This window comes from Maniola jurtina, chromosome 6, assembly GCF_905333055.1.
Source record: "Maniola jurtina chromosome 6, ilManJurt1.1, whole genome shotgun sequence".
NCBI classification, from domain to species: Eukaryota; Metazoa; Arthropoda; class Insecta; order Lepidoptera; family Nymphalidae; genus Maniola; species Maniola jurtina.
Window position 1 is genome coordinate 6,889,324 of NC_060034.1, and position 23,457 is coordinate 6,912,780.

The 23,457-nt window shown below is 38.2% G+C and overlaps 2 protein-coding genes across 3 annotated transcripts; both read right to left on the reverse strand.

The window, feature by feature from the left end:
* Positions 1-182: 182 nt before the first annotated feature.
* On the reverse strand, positions 183-19,751 carry LOC123866263. The gene is made up of 10 exons (XM_045907718.1): positions 18,958-19,751; positions 18,220-18,433; positions 16,407-16,537; positions 15,311-15,565; positions 15,027-15,189; positions 14,741-14,913; positions 14,146-14,320; positions 2,259-2,567; positions 1,562-1,731; positions 183-523 (listed from the first exon to the last, which is right to left on the reverse strand). The coding sequence occupies exons 1-10, from the start codon at positions 19,019-19,021 to the stop codon at positions 183-185; spliced, it is 1,995 nt and encodes a 664-aa protein (XP_045763674.1). The 5' UTR covers positions 19,022-19,751.
* Positions 19,752-20,113: 362 nt separating this feature from the next.
* Positions 20,114-23,215, reverse strand: LOC123865985 (TIP41-like protein). 2 transcript variants are annotated; one of them, XM_045907240.1, is made up of 6 exons: positions 22,987-23,214; positions 22,694-22,851; positions 22,170-22,349; positions 21,140-21,353; positions 20,699-20,857; positions 20,114-20,293 (listed from the first exon to the last, which is right to left on the reverse strand). In XM_045907240.1, the coding sequence occupies exons 1-6, from the start codon at positions 22,999-23,001 to the stop codon at positions 20,192-20,194; spliced, it is 828 nt and encodes a 275-aa protein (XP_045763196.1). In that variant the 5' UTR covers positions 23,002-23,214; the 3' UTR covers positions 20,114-20,191. The 2 variants fall into 2 exon arrangements, with proteins under 2 accessions (XP_045763196.1, XP_045763197.1); XM_045907241.1 differs by having other exon boundaries at positions 20,237-20,387; positions 20,679-20,857; positions 22,987-23,215.
* Positions 23,216-23,457: the final 242 nt, after the last annotated feature.

Genomic DNA, 23,457 nt, shown 5'->3' on the forward strand with positions numbered 1-23,457 from the left:
TCAGTTTTTAGTTTATTATGAAAGATTTTCATCATTTTTATTTTTAGTAAAAGTATATTTTTATAATGGTGATTTTTATTTTCTTATATACTTAATACACAAATATTATATTCATTCAAAGTATGCCAGGATACAAAAGAAAACTAAAAAATAAATCTCAAACTTTATTACACAATTTCATATCAAACACCAACAACAGCAGCTGATCCTTCAACAGTAAACACAGTATTAACGCTTTCTTCCTTATCACTCCTAACGCCTTCCGAAGCAGCACTCCTCACGCTTCCCGAAGCATCACTTCTTATGCTTCCCGAAGCATCACTGCTTATACTTCCCGAGGTAGCACTGCGAGGATGCAGTGCATAGTTGGAAGCAGTAGTGTTACTTCTGTACTGGAAGCTACGCAGGCGCTGTATCCAACCGCGCTTGTACGACACGTAACCGATAAGCAGTACAGCAAGAGCTAATAGACCAGCACTTGCCCCGATGATGCCGGCTTGCAATCTAGGATGGCGGCGTGATTCTACAACAATACATTTCTTCAGTTTAAAGGTGCCCACGCACTCGAACTGAACTGCAGCGGAACTGCGCGTCGCGGCAGCGCCCCGCACGATATTCTCTCCAGCCGCGACGCGCGTACGTCACTGCCGCAGTTCAGTTCGAGTGCATGGGCACCTTAAAGATAAAGACCACGCTCACTTGGTCACTTGAATCGAGAAGTACACCTGTAGAGCGGAGCGCTCATCAACGTCTCTCGTGTCTTACCGCATGAAAGAGAGAAAGAGAGAGAGAAAGTAGTTGACGAGATAGAGAGGCGTTTGTTTTTTATGCCATAGTGCTGTGCAAGCTAAATTGCACTTTATCGCGTCGTAACAAAGTCGCAATTTGTTTGAACGCTTTGCATTCTGTACCTGAAAGGTACTATATATTTAGTAGTAAAGTAATAAGTATTTTCTAATCCATAATAATCAATAATCACACTAATATTATAAAGGCGAAAGTTTGTATGTGTGTGTGTGTGTGTGTGTGTGTGTGTGTGTATGTTTGTTACTCCTTCACGCAAAAACTACTGGACGGATTGGGCTGAAATTTAGAATGGAGATAGATTATACTCTGGATTAGCACATAGGCTACTTTTATCCCGGAAAATCAAAGAGTTCCCATGGGATTTTTAAAAAACTACATCCACGCGAACGAAGTCGCGGGCATCAGCTAGTAATTTATGTTTTCATATAAATCTTGAGTTCAAATGCCACAATGCTTTACATGCATTGGTACATTGCTTTCGTGGGCTGTCTTTCAACAAAACGTTTACCTACCTAATCTTTTTATAAGGCTAAACCTGTTATCAAATTAGATTTGAGGAAAGATGAATTCTGAATTAATTTCTCAGTAAACTTATGCTGAGTTCAGTCAAAATAAAAAATAAAACACTTTATGCATTCCTGTTTTTTGTATCCGTAACCTTTTTAGAGGTCTTTTTCTATATATAGGAGGTATTTCTAAACTAAAATGAACATTTACAAAATCAAGTGTTTGCGTATTTGTATTTGTATCTTACCACCAACATAAACTCGTATGGTATCCCTCGATTCTAATATCTCGTTATCAACAACAGCAGCACAAGTCCATGCTCCGATATCTTCCTCTTGGACAGAAGTGATACTGAGGGAACAATCTCCAAAGTTCAGATCTCGGCCCGGAGTGAAGTGGAAACGATTCAATATCGCACTAAAATGAATTATGACAGCGGTAAATTAAATATTGGCACAAACTGCTTAGCGGCACGAACCCGATTAAAGGCTATAAAAAAATTACAGGACTGACTTTCTGATAGTGTTGATCAATTAGTGCTATTGCGCCGTACTATGTGCGTGTTAAAAATTGAATTTTGTTAATATGCGTTAAAGAACTTTTAAAAGCTAAATAAGAGCTGGAGGCTTAATAATTTTTACTATCAAACAATCACTCGTGGTCATCTAGACACTTCTGAAAATTTTGGTACTTTTATTAAATGTGAGTTTGAATTTTGAAGTAGGCCCAAAGTAAGCCCAACTCAGCCACGTGGTTATAATATGTATACCTAGTATAGATCAGGTCTATGCACTAACAGGGCACGGTTGAAAGAATTTGTAGTCTGAATTAATTTATGCTACACCAAGACAAGTAGGTACCTATATAAGTCCATACTTTAAATTCTACTTAATCGCAACTCCACAAAAAAAAACTAAAAACATAATTATTATCGTCTTACTCACTTTTCCAGCGTAACAGAAGAGTCTAGATTCATACCCACAAACTGGGGTGAGAGAAATCTGCAATAATTTAACGCTCTCCTTCCATTCGATGTATGACAATACAACGTAGCATTCTCGCCAAGTGGCACAGAAACATCCTTCAGATTCGCAGCTAAGGGTCCGGTAACTCTGACCTCCACTTGATCCTTGATTTCGATACCTGTGTGGTCTCTGGGGCCCAGAAAACAAGACCACATCCCATCGTCAGAGTCATTAGAATGTGCGAAGGTTATACCACAGTTGCCAACCTCCAGGCTTTCGCCGGTATACCTAAAATATTTCAAAACTATTTATTATGCAGCATACTTAATTAAAGTTCAAGAATACCTTATCCCAGAATACTGCCAAGCATCTTGTTTACCATACTGTATTATTTGATCAATTTCACTTCATCAATTTCATCATTCACAATCAAACTCACTTTGAAATTGTACATGTGGATTCTACGTCACCTGCGAATGCTCCGGTGTCGGAGCGAAACGTACTAACTACTTTACCCACGTTTACTGTACCTATTCTAGAAGATTCGTGTGGTTATGTGTCATTAATTGCTTTTCCTGCGGGGTTTTGTTTTGGCGGATTATAGCGAATTAAGCATGTGGTTCTTCAGTAATCGTCAAACTTTCCACTTAATTATCTACTTATATAGACTAGAACTAGTGTTTTGCTCGGTGCGCGAGCTGCTAAAGCAGCTCGCGTGACGTGGGTATGTTAACTTTATTATATTTAATAACCCAATTTATTTATTAAGATACACAATTCATCACAAAAACCCACAAAACGACACCCATATCAATTTTTTTCTTAAAAAGTGCATGTCCGCCATCTTGGATTTCAAAATAAATGTCGTTATCAAAATCAGCACGCTAGAAAACTTTGAAAACGACATCCATATCATTTTTTGTAAAAACGGGGTAGTTGAGGTTAATAAAGTAGGTGCGTGGGTGCGCGGACCACTAAAGTGGTCCGCGAGCATGCAGAGTTTGTTCCACCGAGTAGACCTTCGGATCCTGATCACCTTTTGCCAAGAAACCACTCTTCCATCTTTTATAGCCTCCGAGATAGACAACGACGAAATTTGTACGGCGGCCATCTGTTTTTTCCAATATTTTCCACTTTTTTTATTAATCGTTTACTACTTTCTTCAAAGGTTGCGAGTTTCAACGAAATCGGTTGGAAAACAAAAGAGTTGCAAAAATCACGTCGGTCGCCATCTTGTTTTTCTGAAATGTCATAATTTTTCCCTACTCGCCTCCCCCACCCGAACACATCTCTCCTACATTATTGTATCGTTTTCCGTCTCTTTCTAGGAGAATGAGACATTCAATATTCGCCATACAAAATGTATGGAAACATAAATTCCGCCATTTTGAATTTTATTTCTATTCATCGAGTAGACCTTCGGACCCTGATCATCTCTTGCCAAGAAACCATACTTCCATCTTTTATAACCTCCGAGCTGGACGCCGGCGAAATTTGTATGGCGGCCATCTTTTCTTCGCCATTTTGAATTTTTTTTCAACTTTTTGGCAATTGGATGATGTCATGAATGACATTTGGTCGAGCACCCCCCACCTATCTTCAATACCTTGAGCGGACCCTCCACCCGTCTCCGACATCCTCGATCATCAGCTATTTCCAAATTTTTCCTCGATTTTTTTTTTGTTTTCTATACGAAACCATCAGTGAAAAAAAAATTTTTCATACAAAATTTTACAGGAGGAGTTTTTGGGGAGAATCTCGAAAATCTCCCCAAATGTGGCAACACTGTTTACATATTTCGATACTGCTGGTTGAGTCACACAATCGATTGATACATGTCGACTTTCCAAAATGTTGCCAACTGCCTCAAAAACGTGATCAAAATTTCGGAAAATTTGAAGAAAATACAAAATGGCCACCAACTCTTTTTGCAGAAGCAAATTAGATAATTTTACAACTTTTCTATTAACTACAGGATATACCGCTCCCGATGACGTTTCAATCTCTCCTCTCGCTCGCACCCACGCGAAATGATCGTCCCTGAAAAAAGACAATGTCGAAAATCACTTTTTTTTTGATAAATTCCAGTGTTGCCAGTCTCCGGCGACAAAAATACCCAAATGTCATTAGTACGAGCAAAACACGTAATCGCTCATACTCAGATTTTTCAAAAAGCCCGTATTTCGATTTTTTACAATTTCCCGAAAATCTTGAAATTTCCCCAAAAAATGGGGTAATTTTTTTCCTCCAATCTATACCTCGAGCCTATACATACAATCGCTTGATAGAAGCCGAATCGCTCCGATGTTGCCAACTTTGAGATATTTAACTTTTAAAATTGCGTTTTTTCGTACCTCTAACATAATGGCCGCCACGACAGCCGCCATCTTGAATTTTTAAAAACCACTTCCATTCCGTCAAAATTCAGGATAATCGTAGACGAAACCAGAAAAAAATTATTAGTTTCAATTTCCCGTTTCGGATCTGTGGCGCCGCGGTTCGGGGCCGAAAAATCAAAAATTTGAAAACGCTACGACTCGGCCGCCATCTTGTTTTTTAAATTTTTTCGACATTTCCCATTAATCGTTTACTACTTTCTTTAAAGTTTGCAAAATTCAACGAAATCGGTTGGAAAACAACGGAGCTGCAAAAATCACGTCGGCCGCCATCTTGTTTTTCCGAAAAGTCATAATTTTTCCCCAGAGGGTTCCCGAATCCAAACACATCTCCCCTACATCATTATATCATTTTCCTTCTCTTTCTAGGAGAACAATTATGTCAATGAGTGAGTCAGTGAGTGGTAATCGAGCTATATATAGTATAACTAGTGTTTTGCTCGGTGCGCGAGCTGCTAAAGCAGCTCGCGTGACGTGGTAAGATTAACTTTATTATATTAAACCAAATTTATTTATTAAGAGACACAATTCACCCCGAAAACCCCCATAAAATGACAGGCATTTCTATTTTTTGTAGAAAATGTAAGTCCGCCATCTTGGATTTCAAAATAAATGTCATTATCAAAATCAGCACCCTGGAAAACCCTGAAAACGACATCCATATCATTTTTTGTAAAAACGGGGTGGTTGAGGTTAATAAAGTAGGTTGCGTGGGTGCGCGGACCACTAAAGTGGTCCGCGAGCATGCGGGGTTTGTTCCACCGAGTAGACCTTCGGACTCTGATCATCTTTTGCCAAGAAACCACTCTTCCATCTTTTATAGCCTCCGAGATAGACACCGACGAAATTTGTACGGCGGCCATCTTGTTTTTCCAAAATTTTCCACTTTTTCTATTAATCGTTTACTACTTTCTTCAAAGATTGTGAGTTTCAACGAAATCGGTTGGAAAACAAAAGAGTTGCAAAAATCACGTCGGTCGCCATCTTGTTTTTCTGAAATGTCATAATTTTTCCCTACTTGCTTCCACCAGCCAAACATATCTCCCCTACATTATCGTATCGTTTTCCGTCTCTTTCTAGGAGAATGAGGCATTCAATATTCGCCATACAAAATGTATGGAAAAAAAAATTCCGCCATTTTGGATTTTTTTTCTATTCATCGAGTAAACCTTTGGATCCTGATCATCTCTTGCCAAGAAACCTCACTTCCATCTTTTATACCCTCCGAGCTGGACACCGGCGAAATTTGTATGGCGGCCATCTTTTCTTCGCCATTTTGAATTTTTTTTCAGCTTTTTGGCAATTGGATGACGTCATGAATGACATTTGCTCGAGCACCCCCCACCTATCTTCAATACCTTGAGCGGACCCTTCACCCGTCTCCGACATCCTCGATCATCAGCTATTTCCAAATTTTTCCTCGATTTTTTTTTTGTTTCCTATACGAAACCATCAGTGAAAAAAAAAAATTTCATACAAAATTTTACAGGAGGAGTTTTTGGGGAAAATCTCGAAAATCTCCCCAAATGTGGCAACACTGTGTACATATTTCGATACTGCTGGTTGAGTCACACAATCGATTGATACATGTTGACTTTCCAAAATGTTGCCAACTGCCTCAAAAACGTGGTCAAAATTTCGAAAAATAAAAAAAAATACAAAATGGCCGCCAACTCGTTTCACAGAAAGATTTTACACGGTTTCATAATTTTCCTATTAACTACAGGATATACCGCGCCCGATGACGTTTCAATCTTTCCTCTCGCTCGCACCCACGCGAAAGGGGATACCGTGAAAAAGACCGTGTCGAAAATCACTTTTACTTTGATAAATTCCAGTGTTGCCAGTCTCCGGTGACAAAAATACCCAAATGTCATTTGTTCGAGCAAAACACGTAATCACTCATACTCGGATTTTGCTAAAAGTGCGTATTTCGATTTTTTACAATTTCCCGAAAATCTTGAAATTTCCCTAAAAATGGGGTAATTTTTTCCCACCGATCTATACCTCGAGCCTATACGTACAACCGCTTCATAGAAGCCGAACCGCTCCGATGTTGCCAACTTTGAGATATTTAACTTTTAAAATTGCGTTTTTTCGTACCTCGAACAAAACGGCCGCCATGACAGCCGCCATCTTGAATTTTTAAAAACCACTCCCGTTCTGTGAAAATACAGGATAATCGTGGGAGAAACCAAGAAAAATAATTATCCTCGATTACCCCGTTTCGGATCTGTGGCGCCGCGGTTCGGGGTCGAAAAATGAAAATTTTGAAAACGCTACGGCTCGGCCGCCATCTTGTTTTTCCAATTTTTTCGACATTTCCCATTAATCGTTTACTACTTTCTTTAAAGATTGTAAAATTCGACGAAATCGGTTGGAAAACAACGGAGCTGCAAAAATCACGTCGGCCGCCATATTGTTTTTCCGAAATGTCATAATTTTTCCCCAGTAGACTCCCCCATCCGAACACAACTCCCCTACATCACTATATCATTTTCCTTCTCTTTCTAGGAGAACAATTATGTCAATGAGTCAGTCAGTCAGTGGTAATCGAGCTATATATAGTATAATAACTAGTGTTTTGCTCGGTGCGCGAGCTGCTAAAGCAGCTCGCGTGACATGGTTATGTTAACTTTATTATATTTAACCAAATTTATTTATTAAGATACACAATTCACCCCAAAAAACCCACAAAACGACACCCATATCAATTTTTTCTTAAAAAGTGCATGTCCACCATCTTGGATTTCAAAATAAATGTCATTATCAAAATCAGCACCCTGGAAAACTCTGAAAACGACATCCATATCATTTTTTGTAAAAATGGGGTGGTTGAGGTTAATAAAGTAGGGTGCGCGGGTGCGCGGACCACTAAAGTGGTCCGCGAGCATGCAGAGTTTGTTCCACCGAGTAGACCTTCGGACCCTGATCATCTTTTGCCAAGAAACCACTCATCCATTTTTTATAGCCTCCGAGATAGACACCGACGAAATTTGTACGGCGGCCATCTTGTTTTTCCAAAATTTTCCACTTTTTCTATTAATCGTTTACTACATTCTTCAAAGATTGCGAGTTTCAACGAAATCGGTTGGAAAACAAAAGAGTCACAAAAATCATATAGGTCGCCATCTTGTTTTTCTGAAATGTCATAATTTTTCCCTACTCGTCTCCCCCACCCGAACACATCTCCCCTACATTATCGTATCGTTTTCCGTCTCTTTCTAGGAGAATGAGACATTCAATATTCGCCATACAAAATGTATGGGAAAATAAATTCCGCCATTTTGATTTTTTTTTCTATTCATCGAGTAGACCTTTGGATCCTGATCCTCTTTTGCCACGAAACCGCACCTCCATCTTTTATACCCTCCGAGCTGGACGCCGGCGAAATTTGTATGGCGGCCATCTTTTCTTCGCCATTTTGAATTTTTTTTCAGCTTTTTGGCAATTGGATGATGTCATGAATGACATTTGGTCGAGCACCCCCCACCTATCTTCAATACCTTGAGCGGACCCTTCACCCGTCTCCGACATCCTCGATCATCAGCTATTTCCAAATTTTTCCTCGATTTTTTTTTTGTTTTCTATACGACACAATCAGTGAAAAAAAAAAATTTCATACAAAATTTTACAGGAGGAGTTTTTGGGGAAAATCTCGAAAATCTCCCCAAAAGTGGCAACACTGTTTACATATTTCGATACTGCTGGTTGAGTCACACAATCGATTGATACATGTCGACTTTCCAAAATGTTGCCAACTGCCTCAAAAACGTGATCAAAATTTCGGAAAATTTGAAGAAAATACAAAATGGCCACTAATTTTTTTTGCAGAAGCAAATTAGATAATTTTACAACTTTCCCATTAACTACAGGATATACCGCTCCCGATAACGTTTCAATCTCTCCTCTCGCTCGCACCCACGCGAAACGATCGCCCCTAAAAAAAGACCACCTCGAAAATAACTTTTTTTTTGATAAATTCCAGTGTTGCCAGTCTCCGGCAACAAAAATACCCAAATGTCATTTGTACGAGCAAAACACATAATCGCTCATACTCGGATTTTGCGAAAAGTCCGTATTTCGATTTTTTACATTTTCCCCAAAATCTTGAAATTTCCCGAAAAATGGGGTAATTTTTCCCCACCAATCTATACCTCAAGTTCATACGTACAATCGCTTCATAGAAGCCGAATCGCTTCGATGTTGCCAAGTTTGAGATATTCGAATTTTAAAATTGCGTTTTTTCGTACCTCGAACAAAACGGCCGCCATGACAGCCGCCATCTTGAATTTTTAAAAACCACTCCCGTTCTGTCAAAATACAGCATAATCGTGGGCGAAACACGAAAAAATAATTATCCTCGACTACCCCGTTTCGGATCTGTGGCGCCGCGGTTCGGGGTCGAAAATTCAAAATTTTCAAAACGCTACGGCTCGGCCGCCATCTTAATTTTTCAATTTTTTTCACATTTTCTGTTAACCGTTTACTACATTCTTTAATAGTTGCGAATTTGAACGGAGTCCCTTAAAAAACAAAGGAGCTGCAAAAATCACGTCGGCCGCCATCTTGTTTTTCCGAAATGTCATAATTTTTCCCCAGTCGAATCCCGCATCCGAACACATCTCCCTTACATCATTATATCATTTTCCGTCTCTTTCTAGGAGAACAATTATGTCAATGAGTCAGTGAGTGGTAATTGAGCTATATATAGTATAACTAGTATTTTGCTCGGTGCGCGAGCTGCTAAAGCAGCTCGCGTGACGTGGTAAGATTAACTTTATTATATTAAACCAAATTTATTTATTAAGAGACACAATTCACCCCGAAAACCCCCATAAAATGACAGGCATTTCTATTTTTTGTAGAAAATGTAAGTCCGCCATCTTGGATTTCAAAATAAATGTCATTATCAAAATCAGCACCCTGGAAAACCCTGAAAACGACATCCATATCATTTTTTGTAAAAACGGGGTGGTTGAGGTTAATAAAGTAGGTTGCGTGGGTGCGCGGACCACTAAAGTGGTCCGCGAGCATGCGGGGTTTGTTCCACCGAGTAGACCTTCGGACTCTGATCATCTTTTGCCAAGAAACCACTCTTCCATCTTTTATAGCCTCCGAGATAGACACCGACGAAATTTGTACGGCGGCCATCTTGTTTTTCCAAAATTTTCCACTTTTTCTATTAATCGTTTACTACATTCTTCAAAGATTGTGAGTTTCAACGAAATCGGTTGGAAAACAAAAGAGTTGCAAAAATCATATAGGCCGCCATCTTGTTTTTCTGAAATGTCGTAATTTTTCCCTACTCATATCGCGCACCAAAACATATCTCCCCTACATTATCGTATCGTTATCCGTCTCTTTCTAGGAGAATGAGGCATTCAATATTCGCCATACAAAATGTATGGAAAATTAAATTCCGCCATTTTGAATTTTTTTTCTATTCATCGAGTAAACCTTTGGATCCTGATCCTCTTTTGCCAAGAAACCGCACCTCCATCTTTTATACCCTCCGAGCTGGACGCCGGCGAAATTAGTATGGCGGCCATCTTTTCTTCGCCATTTTGAATTTTTTTTCAGCTTTTTGGCAATTGGATGACGTCACAAATGACATTTGCTCGAGCACCCCCCACCTATCTTCAATACCTTAAGCGGGCCCTCCACCCGTCTCCGAAACCCTCAATCATCAGCTCTCTCCATAATTTTGGCTTACTAAGTTTTTGTTCTCTATACGACACCATCAGTGAAAAAAAAAAATTTCATACAAAATTTTACAGGAGTTTCTTAGTTGAAAATCTCGAAAATCTCCCCAAAACTGGCAACACCGACTGCATATCTCTATACTGCCAGCCGAGATACACAATCGATTCATACATACTGACTTTCCAAAATGTTGCCAACTGCCTCAAAAACGTGGTCAAAATTTCGAAAAATTAAAAAAAATACAAAATGGCCGCCAACTCGTTTCACAGAAAGATTTTACACGGTTTCATAATTTTCCTATTAACTACAGGATATACCGCTCCCGATGACGTTTCAATCTTTCCTCTCGCTCGCACCCACGCGAAAGGGGATACCGTGAAAAAGACCGTGTCGAAAATCACTTTTTCTTTGATAAATTCCAGTGTTGCCAGTCTCCGGCGACAAAAATACCCAAATGTCATTTGTACGAGCTAAACACGTAATCGCTCATACTCGGATTTTGCTAAAAGTGCGTATTTCGATTTTTTACAATTTCCCGAAAATCTTGAAATTTCCCTAAAAGTGGGGTAATTTTTTTCCTCCAATCTATACCCCGAGTCTATACGTACAATCGCTTCATAGAAACCGAATCGCTCCGATGTTGCCAACTTTGAGATATTTAACTTTTAAAATTGCGTTTTTTCGTACCTCGAACAAAACGGCCTCCATGACAGCCGCCATCTTGAATTTTTAAAAACCACTCCCGTTCTGTCAAAATACAGGATAATCGTGGGCGAAACCAGAAAAAATAATTATCCTCGATTACCCCGTTTCGGATCTGTGGCGCCGCGGTTCGGGGTCGAAAAATCAAAAATTTCAAAACGCTACGGCTCGGCCGCCATCTTGTTTTTCCAATTTTTTCCACATTTTTTGTTAACCGTTTACTACATTCTTTAATAGTTGCGAATTTGAACGGAGTCCATTAAAAAACAAAGGAGCTGCAAAAATCACACCGGCCGCCATCTTGTTTTTCTGAAATGTCATAATTTTTCCCCAGAGGGTTCCCGAAACCGAACACAACTCCCTTACATCACTATATCATTTTCCGTCTCCTTCTAGGAGAACAATTATGTCAATGAGTGAGTGAGTCAGTGAGTGGTAATTGAGCTATATATAGTATAACTAGTGTTTTGCTCGGTGCGCGAGCTGCTAAAGCAGCTCACGTGACGTGGTTATGTTAACTTTATTATATTTAACCAAATTTATTTATTAAAGATACACAATTCACCACAAAAACCCACAAAACGACACCCATATCAATTTTTTTCTTAAAAAGTGCATGTCCGCCATCTTGGATTTCAAAATAAATGTCGTTATCAAAATCAGCACGCCGGAAAACTCTGAAAACGACATCCATATCATTTTTTGTAAAAACGGGGTAGTTGAGGTTAATAAAGTAGGGTGCGTGGGTGCGCGGACCACTAAAGTGGTCCGCGAGCATGCAGAGTTTGTTCCACCGAGTAGACCTTCGGATCCTGATCATCTTTTGCCGAGAAACCAGTCTTCCATCTTTTATACCCTCCGAGATAGACACCGACGAAGTTTGTGTGGCGGCCATCTTGTTTTTCCAAATTTTTCCACTATTTCCATTAATCGTTTACTACTTTCTTCCAAGATTGCGAGTTTCAACGAAATCGGTCGAAAAACAATAGAGTTGCAAAAATCATATAGGCCGCCATCTTGTTTTTCTGAAATATCATAATTTTCCCCTACTCATATTGCGCATCCGAACATATCTCCCATACATCAATGTATCGTTTTCTGTCTCTTTCTAGGAGAATGAGGCATTCAATATTCGCCATACAAAATGTATGGAAAAAAAAATTCCGCCATTTTGGATTTTTTTTCTATTCATCGAGTAGACCTTCGGATCCTGATCATCTCTTGCCAAGAAACCTCACTTCCATCTTTTATACCCTCCGAGCTGGACACCAGCGAAATTTGTATGGCGGCCATCTTTTCTTCGCCATTTTGAATTTTTTTTCAGCTTTTTGGCAATTGGTTGACGTCATGAATGACATTTGCTCGAGCACCCCCCACCTATCTTCAATACCTTAAGCGGGCCCTCCACGCGTCTCCGAAACCCTCAATCATCAGCTCTCTCCATAATTTTGGCTTACTAACTTTTTGTTTTCTATACGACACCATCAGTGAAAAAAAAAATTTTCATACAAAATTTTACAGGAGTTTCTTAGTTGAAAATCTCGAAAATCTCCCCAAAACTGGCAACACCGGTTGCATATCTCTATACTGCCAGCCGAGATACACAATCGATTCATACATATTGACTTTCCAAAATATTGCCAACTGCCTCAAAAACTTGATCAAAATTTCGAAAAGTTAAAAAAAATACAAAATGGCCGCCAGCTCGTTTCACAGAAAGATTTTACACGGTTTCATAATTTTCCTATTAACTACAGGATATACCGCTCCCGATGACGTTTCAATCTTGCCTCTCGCTCGCACCCACGCGAAAGGAGATACCGTGAAAAAGACCGTGTCGAAAATCACTTTTACTTTGATAAATTCCAGTGTTGCCAGTCTCTGGTAACAAAAGTACCTAAATGTCATTTGCACGAGCAAAACACATAATCGCTCATACTCGGATTTTGCTAAAAGTGCGTATTTCGATTTTTTACAATTTCCCGAAAATCTTGAAATTTCCCTAAAAATTGGGTAATTTTTTTCCTGCAAACTATACCTCGAGCCTGTACGTACAATCGCTTCATAGAAGCCGAATCGCTCTGATGTTGCCAACTTTGAGATATTTGAATTTTAAAATTGCGTTTTTTCGTACCTGTAACATAATGGTTGCCACGACAGCCGCCATCTTGAATTTTTAAAAACCACTCCCGTTCTGTCAAAATACAGGATAATCGTGGGCGAAACCAGAAAAAATAATTATCCTCGATTACCCCGTCTCGGATCTGTGGCGCTGCGGTTAGGGGTCGAAAAATGAAAATTTTGAAAATGCTCCATCTCGGCCGCCATTTTGTTTTTCCAATTTTTTCTACATTTTCTGGTAACCGTTTACTACTTTCTACAAAGTTTGCAAAATTCATAAAAATCGGTTGGAAAAGAACGGAGCTGCAAAAATCACCTCGGCCGCCATCTTGTTTTTCCGAAATGTCATAATTTTTCCCCAGAGGACTCCCGAATCCGACCACATCTCCCCTACATCATTATATCATTTTCCGTCTCTTTCTAGGAGAACAATTATGTCAATGAGTGAGTGGTAATCGAGCTATATATAGTATAAAATATTACTGAAAAGTCAATTGTTAGCAATAGACTTTTTAGCATTCAGCTGTCAGACCATCATTATCATTAAAAATAAACAATTTGTAATAACAATTTTGCTCGCACTCCTAAAATAAATTCATAAATTACCTATTGAGGAAAACCTGCCATTACAAATTATTCAAATAAAACAACCTCTAGAATTTTCGCTGTTTTTTTCTTATTTTAACGGAAATATACCTAACTTGTGCTTCTTCGGGTGCATTCAAATATTATGTGATTGAATTTTTTTTTTTAATTATAATAATATTAAGCCATGCTAATCATGACTAATACTCCCCTTTCCGCTCCAATTAAGCGTAAAGCTTGTGCCAGGAGTGGGTACGACAATAGAGCAACGGGTGGGGTTTGAACCGCCGACCTTTCGGAATTCAGTCCGCTCCTCAACCGTTGAGCTATCGAGGCTAAAATTCTAAATTACTTACCAGAATAATTGTTGTTCATTTGTAAGTCTTACAGGCGTGAACTGAGTTCCATTCGGATGTTGGAACCAGCAGTACCTGAGGGACACTCCCGCATTACAAGTGATTGTAAACGGCGAGTCTTTTTGCACAAATATTTTTCTGATCGCTTCTTCACTCCTCTCAACATTTTGTAAAGCTGAAAACGATTTTGGTAATTTTATCATGCTATTAATTAAGAGAATAGACATAACTCTACGAGTTGCAAAGCTAGTGGCAATGGACGGGGCACATAGTTCGAAGAACCGATAGACGTTGGAGTTGTATAAGGTACTGGAATGGCGATCTCACACCAGAAAGCGCAGTATTGACAGATCCCCAGTTGGCAAACATCAAACCGCTCTGGATTACGTCGGCGCAATATCGTGGCGTGAGGAAATCCCTACAGGACACTTATGTCCAGCCGCTATCGGTTAATAATGATGATGATGATGAAATTTCAAAGTCAAGCAAAAGAGATTTTATTGTTGTAGACTGTAGATGCACTCGAATTTATCGAAAAATTAAGGAATACAGCTATTAATAGCTTATCGCGAAAATGATATCACATGTTACTTACATTTTGGACTCCGTGTGACGCTAATCAAAGCTTGCATCGGAGTTTGTTGATGTATTTCATTGTCGACTCGCACACCAACGCCGACGGAACATCGCCATGTGGCGTAGTCTTTTGCTGATGGCTTCTCTATAGTTATACCGCATTGTTTGTGTGCGAAACCATCTCCATAATAACTACAAAATACAAGAAAAATGGAGATCGTTGGGAAGCGCTCTAGGAAAACTTTTCTTAAGGTCTCTGACGCCCATATCAAGAGGGTGAATACCTACGCACAAAAGTCACTCACCTATAACTGCCATCGCTAAGACCATCGACCACATTGTATCCGTAAGAATCGGAAGTCCTCTGGAATCGACAGAAAGTGATCTCCTTATTGGAATGTAGGATGTTGCAGTACACGTGCAACTTATCTGCCGTGTCGTGCACGTAGCCGACGTCTAATCTTTCCGCTAAAATGATATATTGAATAGATTTAACAATGATATACATCCATACTAATATTGTTAATGAGAAAGTGTGTTTGTCTGTCTGTCTGCCTAGTTTTCAAAATAATTCGGTAGATATACTCACATTGAACTATAACATGCCGTTTCATTTGCACCTCGGACACTGTTCCGGGTAAGCCTAGGAACACTTGCCAGTTTCCTTGGACAGCTCTAGTGGTCCTGTCAAGGGTCACGTTGCACTGGCCGGGGACTAAGGAACTCTCTGCGAACGGTTTAGCAACTACGCAGTACGCGTTGTCTATCGATGACAACGCAACTTTAGCGTGCGTTTCTCCATCTTGAAGAGATATAGGCGGCGCTGCTTCAAGCGATGTTTTTTCTAGAAAAAAAATCTAAAAGATATAGCACGGCAAATGTTTTATTGACTTAATCTATCACCAGCGCACTGTGCCACTACTGAGCAAGGATCTCCCTCTAAGAAGGGTTTAGGCCTTTGTTCGCCGGAGAATTCTCAGGCACGCGATGACCGTTCAAACTTCAAGGGAGGGATGTTTACAAAATTGCCTAAAACGCACACAACTTCGAAAAGTTAGAAGCGTGTTCTTTTTGGTATCGAACTCTGGTTTCGGAGACCAGAGTTCGATACCAAAAAGAACCATTTGATTCATCCGGTTTGGTCTTATAACCCTATGCTATAGGCTTTGCAACGATGTAGTCTACATTTATCTCCATCTTTGTTTTGGTATGAGTGTTTCAGTTGATCTTAATTATTTTTATACTCCGATATTACTGTATTTCTTTCTCATTAATAATACGTCGTGGTTCATAATGAAGAGGCATTTAAATCTTTCCAACGCATCTATGGGATCACCCTTAAATAGGTATATATACCTGAGGTGCCGGATTCTAATTACATTTGTGTTAGACTAAAAATGTTTTTGTTTTCATTTGTGGCTCAGTGCTCAAATCGTGTCTTGGGTTTGATAGCGGGGATAGATATTAGACTAAGGGCCTCCTTCACAGTCTTCAAATAAAGTCTCAAGTAAGCTAATTGCTGATCAAAGAAATGCATAACGTAAATCTACGTAATAAAGTATTATCAAACAATTGATAAAAAATAGATCTTGATTTGATAATATTATGCGATAATATGATATTATTACGTGAAACCTATAAACACCTTTATCAAGTAAGTAGTTACTTAGTACAAAATTAGCTACCTAACACATGCAAGTCAATCCATCCCACGATGGAGTCGTTGACTCTAGATGCAGTCACGCGCCATCGTCCTTCATCAATGTCTTCTACGTTTTTTACCCGAACTCCGCACCCATCTCCCCATTGTTCGTACCTTTTATTAATAACAAAAAATAATATAAGTACTTAATACGCCTTTATATAAAACCATGTTATTTTTCGATACCTAATTTGGAGGTTTTGATTTAGGTATTAAACATTACGTACCTGAACCTGATTGGCAAGCAAATAGGAGATAATTAGGTAGGTATGTATAGGTCTGGAAACTGCGATAGGTATTATATTGCTCTTCACGTTTGCGCATCTTCAATCATTCATGTACAGGACAAAACGTTTTGTCTCATAGAAAATCTAGTAGGCAAAGTGTCGTAGAAATAATGTTTTCACGAACACTTTCAAACGAAAATTTAATTTACCAAATCACATCTAGATGGCGCTGTCCGTCATTAACTTGCATATTTTTACTATACTGGATTGAGATTTTTTGTACGATGGTGCACTTGACCGGGTTTTTTAACCGACTTCCAAAAAAGTAGGAGGTTCTCAATTCGTCGGAATCTTTTTTGTTTTTTTTTTTATTTTTTATGTATGTTCCCCGATTACTCAAAGACCCCTGGACCGATTTGGAAATTTTTTTTTTTGTTTGAAAGGGTATACTGTGCAGGTGGTCCCATATAAATTTGGTAAAGATCTGATGAATATCTTCGGAGATGGAGAACAGAACTCCTCAATAGATAGGAGCTAATTGCTCGCGATCAGTGTAATAGCTTAGTAAACAGTAGGGTTTTAACTGGGCATAGCATATTATTATAGTACAGTGGGCCACTAAAAATTGTGAAATAAAAAAATTTCAAAAGAAAAATAAAACCGACTTCAAAAACCACAAACACTAAAAAGTAAAAAATAACTTTTATTTAGCTACACATGTAATGTACCTAGGTATGAAGTCGGGCGAGCTTCACTCTTGGATTTCTAATTTTGTTTTAATATGCTCGCTCGACTTCATACCTAGGTACATTACACGTGTAGCTAAATAAAAGTTATTTTTAACCCCCGACCCAAAAAGAGGGGTGTTATAAGTTTGACGTGTGTATCTGTGTATCTGTGTATCTGTGTATCTGTGTATCTGTGTATCTGTCTGTGGCCTCGTAGCGCCTAAACGAATGAACCGATTTTAATTTAGTTTTTTTTGTTTGAAAGGTGGCTTGATCGAGAGTGTTCTTAGCTATAATCCAAAAAAATTGGTTCAGCCGTTTGGAAGTTATCAGCTCTTTTCTGGTTTTCTTATTACTTTTATCTCAGGACCACCAGAGGTTACGTATTTTCTGACACAGGAAATATGTACGATTGAGTAGTGTTAGTAAGTACTAAGAAAGCATGCCTAGCCTACGTGCTAGCTTGCTTAGACGGCCAATTTTCAGGTATCTGATAATCAAGGTACATAAAAACATTACTTACCTCACGTAAATTCGCCAAACTGATTTTTACGTATATTTTAGGCAATATCCTTAAAAATATGTCGCCAATACTCCCAGACACTTCCCGCGTCGGCCGTATTGCTTTGCAGACGCTTTAAAGCTCCCAAAATAAGTAATTAACTGCACGTAAATTCTGATGCTCCATTTTTATATATGTCCAGTGTTTGTGGTTTTTGAAGTCGGTTTTATTTTTCTTTTGAATTTTTTTTTAATTTGTCATCAGAAGAGATAGAAAATTACATAGCTACTCTACTTACCAACTGGACTTAAGTAAAAAAAAAATTGCAGACTGACTCACCTACTATTTGGAGGTTTTTTCACATCGAATTGAACACCAGACGGATCAGACACAGTGCAGGAACGCTGGTTCCCCAAAGATACTCGCAATTTCATGAGAGCGACATTTCCTTTGACCACTTTTAACTGCGAAGGCCAACCAAGTCCGCTTTGTGTGAGAAGAGTATTTTCAAAATTCAGATCGATCGTAGCACTCATGGCATTTCTGTTAAACCCTAAAGGTGAAAACAAATTTTATCGGACGCGGCTAACACACGCGGCTGACAGCCGGACTTGTAGGTAGTTATTTGGATAAAACATAGTACACAGAACTATGTAAACTATCGGACGTATCCTTTAAAAGCGCTCACGTCCGAGAGATATCTTGAAAACCGCGTCCCAAGCAACTGTTCAACCTATCAGTCGCGACTTTCAGTCTGACTTACAAGTTAGCCCTTATGGCTACGATCTCACCTGGTGGTAAGTGAAGATACAGTCTAAGATGGTAGCTACGTACCAGCTTACATGGCAGGAGTGTAGACAGGCCCTTCTGGCAGTGCCGACAGGGTGGTAACTAGCCACGGCCGTAGCCTCCCACCATACCTACCATTTTGTTGTGTTAGTTAGTGTTATAGTTGCTTTTATTGACTGAACGGTCAACGTTGTTTAACCAATTCACTCACCATTATCCTAGAACCACTTTACATTCACAGACGTTATCCTACTATTTTGTTGCAATATCACAATTCACAAAACTTACCACAGATTACAATGAAAAAGAACAGTTTCCAGAACATTTTCCTAGAATGCAATGGTTTATTCATATTTTCACGGCCGTCATTTACATAAAGAAATCACTACAAAGTTTATCAAACAGCAATTTAATACATCATTAGTATATTTTAATCACAATCTTGATCTGTCTGATAAATAGGTACAGTATTTTTTTGATGGCTATCACTCATAGGTATTCACGATTCTAATTTCTATCCGACTCATTCTTCTGTGTGGAAACTGGAATTATTTGAGTTATTACTTCTTTCTAGAGTTTGCTATCTTTTCGAATATTAGCGTCAGAATACTTAGTTCCTACCTTCGTTATCTTAATAATCCACTTAATCCTTTTTTAAAGAAATTGGCGGAGCCATTTTGGATAGTCCGCCATATTGAATATATTATGATCATTTCTATGTTCGTATTTTAAACACAAAACACGTTGAATGTATGTGTTTGCATTCAATGCGTTCGCGCATTATTCATCAGTTTGAGTTGAGTACAGTTGTTGTTGGCACTTGGGTGAAGGGTCCTAACATTGTCGGTATCAGAACATGGAATTGCAACACATGGTACATCATAAAATCAACTTTTTGGATGGAAAGCAAATAAAACATATTAATTTTTATCCTCTGTTTAAAATTGTCCTACTGTTTTAGCTTGCGACAGGTAAAAAGAACTCTTTGAACTGCGGACTGCCCAGTGATTTATGGATCTATTGGTGGTACGAAGTGCGGCGTGAGTCCGCCAGAGGTACCTAGTCCTTGTGCCACCGCACTATTGGCTGGTCAGTGAACCTATCGCTTCCCGCGTCGCAGAAAAGTACAAACCAAAATAGATAGACAGAGACCCTCCATTGTTGTCCAGTAGGTCGATTGCGGAAAAGGTGCATCAATCATTATTTCAATCCAACTGTTGTGATTGGTTGAATTTATGACATTTTTGCTTCAACTTTGCATTTTAGCAAATAGCGAGAAGTGTTGACCAATCAGAGGTGATTACGATCGTCACACTGTAGACTGTAGCTGTTAAACTAGTGGACCTACCGCTGTTGGACCCCAAAACTCTTTTTACCTGTCACCTACTGTACCATAATAATTTCTAAGGTTTTTGCAGACGAAAAACAGGAAAAAACACAGCAATCGATGTCTTAATACTTTTATAAATAAAGCTATTATAAACATTACTTATAAGATACACTTGAGATCACATATAGCGTGTTATTTAGTTTGTGTATTTACTGTTAGCTTTTCCGTTACTTTTTGTTTCACAGGTAACAACGGTATCACATCGTCTGCTTCTTTCATTTGAGATGTTGGAATCTGTAAATAATATATAATGTGTATTCGAATAAGTTCCATAATATTTCGATAAAGTACCTAGTGCAGAAGTTAGTGCTGTGGTCATCAGTAGATCCTGTTATCTTGTCGAATTCACAGACGCAAAACAGACATAGAGTAGGTAAGGGACAAGATAGAAGACCTTGGTATTGAATGGTGTTTCAGAATAAAATATTTTGATCAAATCTCGGTAGGCACTGCCCGTCAACGGCAGTTTCTGTGATCTGTCTCCTCTTTTAACAACTTCCAAATTGGAGGTGGTTCTCAATTTGGCCCACATTATTTTTTTTAATCTAGCTATTCAACTATTTTTATTATTACTTTATAAGGCTTTACTATATCATACACTGTGTTCAGATTAGATTACTTGTTCACTGCGTAACTTACATTTATGTCCTGTGCCTTCGCCTCCTTGGTCGAATATTCTCGCAGAATATAGTCTGTGTTAAGCATATGGAACATTCTGGTCTCGTGGGAACGCACCATCACATCATCAACTCTTAGGAAGTATCTTTGTAACACATACCAGTATGATGGCATTACTCTCTGAAATAAATCAAACATAATTTATTAACACACTGAATCATACTAGGTTTTTAGAAAATCTGTTATCCTTTTTTTAAAAATTGATTAACAGCATTTAATTTTTGAGCCATTATAATGAAGAAAAACTGATCATTTTTCAAAAACTGATCTTTTTAACAAATGACTCTTTTAATTTAATAATTAGTTTAAGTATGATCCCCATTCTAGAACTTTTTATAAGCTTCAAAAAATCACAGACATTCCAAGATCAATCTTTTTTTAATAAACTGTTTTGTTACTTACGATTTTCACAGATAGCTTGGAAATCCCATGATCATGAAGTTCGTCTTCAAAGAGAGTAAGATCATGGTAAAACAGGATTTGGTCTTTACGTTTTAAAATATCAAAGTCTATAGTCTCATTGGTTGGTTCCACAGTTATGTTGTTAGACAGTGTGCCTTTGTAGTCTGTAGAAAATGTCCAATCAAATGGCTTCTTAGGTTTCTCTGCATCAGGCCTTGAAATATACAAAACAATTCATGACACTATGCAATAGGTTTTATATTTAATATTAAATGACATCCAAGACTTGGGCCCTGTGGATTTATATCTTTTAATGATCCTGTGGGAGCTTTTTAATTTTCCAGGACAAAAAGAAGCCTATGTCCATCTCTGGAATGGAAGCAATCTCTGTACCAATTTTTATCAAAATCGGTTAAATGAATTGGCCCTGAAAACATAGCACACGGACACTTTCAATATCATAATATATAGCATGAAATTATTATGAATTACTTGAATACTGAGAGATTCAGTGTAGGTATCTTCTTTTTTATTTTCTTCTGTATGGCCTGAAACTTATGAAATATAATAAATATAATTGAGTAAATATAATGTATAAACATTGGTAGCTTAGTGGTTAATACATCTCTAACTTTTTGACCAATTTTGTGTGTTTTGTGTGAATATCACTTGCTACAATGCACAACAGTGAAGGAAAACATTATGATTAATCCTGCATGCCTGAAAGTTCTGCATAATGTTCTCAAAGATGTCTTAAGTCACACACTTGGCCAGTGGTAGACTATGGCCATAACTTATGGGTTAATGAAGGTGATGATGAAACATAATGTATCTCATACTTGTACAATACTATAAGAGTTGCATCATTTATTAAGTAAAGACATTCTATAGAATAAAATACTACTGATCTTCCTGTCACCAGGCAGAGTAAGCTGTTTTGCAAGTAATCACATGTAGTATATTGCACTACTATCACAGCATAGTAAAGAGATAATAGAAAGAATAAGTGTCAACAATGTTTAAATCTTACCGAGACTCCTGCCAGGCTTCAGCACAAGACACTTCTATAGCCTCTAATCTACTGGACACTCTGCGTAATGCATCCAATGGATTAAACTGTATCTCAGCGCCACTAGTGTGTTCCAACCTTAGTACATTTTTAGGAAACACCATGTCAGGAAAATGTGGTATATCTAATTCTTTACAATATCTGAAAGAGAGTAGGAAAATTATCCTATTCTTTTGTATTATAACTTGCAGTTGCTGGTGATTTATTCCACCCAGAGGATTAAGATCAAGTTTAGAAACACAAGACTTTGATTTAAGTTCGCAACCTTCATTTTAAAAGCTGTAGCTGCCAGGAGTAGGCTAAGTTAAATCAGTCTTATGTTTCTAATCCTCAATAAGTACTATTTCTGCCAAATTTTATATTTTGTAGTTAGGCTTTAAAATTTCCAAGAGTTCATAGTGAGTGCTGTGTATGAGTGGTACTTACTTACTATTTTTACTAAATCAAAAGTTTATCTAAATAAATGGAAAGATCTTAATACTTACAAACAAAATTGACAGAACTGATCATCATCTCGTTCACAAACAACTTTTGTAGAACAAACGCTGGGTAATATACAACTTATATCATACGAAATATGCCATGGGCCGAATTCTATGGAATTTGAATTCGTGGTGTAGCGACCTGAATCAATACGGTTACCCTGTAGACAGAGAGGATATAAGTACAAGCACTATGTACTGTAAGCAAAGGGCAGAACATAGATTAATATGTAATGCAGAAATATCGTGGAATAATATGACTTTTTAACAGAAACATTGCCTGAATAAGTGATTACCTCAGCTACAAACATATTTTCTTTTCTTTTCTTTATATTTTTGACAATGGAATCGTCACGTTATGATGTATAACTTATAGAATACATAAAATTAATTCTATTTAAATATTGTCTTTTCAATTTTCTGCAAAATTATACTAGGAAGTGCAAACTCCAAAACAAAATGCAATAATCGGACTAAAAATGCAAACAAAAAAATGCATTTGGGGATTTGGAAAAAAAACCATCAAACATCTAACATGAAACTTGCTGTCAATGTCAAACTAGTGTCAACTGTCAAATAACGTCTCAATTTAGTCTATGTAAATTCACAGACTGCAAATCTGTACGCGCGATAGCATGCCGATTCAGCGGACGGGGCCTTTCGCTCAGCTCATAGTTAGTTACAGTAATCGGTCTATCTGCTCCTTCAAATCAAAGGTCTAAGCATGTTCTTTGGTATAATTACTCTTTTTTCAAGTAAGATCCATA

Coding starts and splice junctions, on each gene's coding strand:
- LOC123865985 (XM_045907240.1), bottom strand. Junction 21,354..22,169: donor GAAGCCTGGCAGGAGTCTCG/GTAAGATTTAAA, acceptor GTATATTTCAAG/GCCTGATGCAGAGAAACCTA. Junction 20,858..21,139: donor CCAAGCTATCTGTGAAAATC/GTAAGTAACAAA, acceptor GATTTATTTCAG/AGAGTAATGCCATCATACTG.
- LOC123866263 (XM_045907718.1), bottom strand. CDS start 19,021: ATGAATAAACCATTGCATTCTAGGAAAATGTTCTGGAAACTGTTCTTT. Junction 15,566..16,406: donor GATTGACTTGCATGTGTTAG/GTAGCTAATTTT, acceptor TTTTTTTTCTAG/AAAAAACATCGCTTGAAGCA. Junction 524..1,561: donor CATACGAGTTTATGTTGGTG/GTAAGATACAAA, acceptor GTATTGTTGTAG/AATCACGCCGCCATCCTAGA.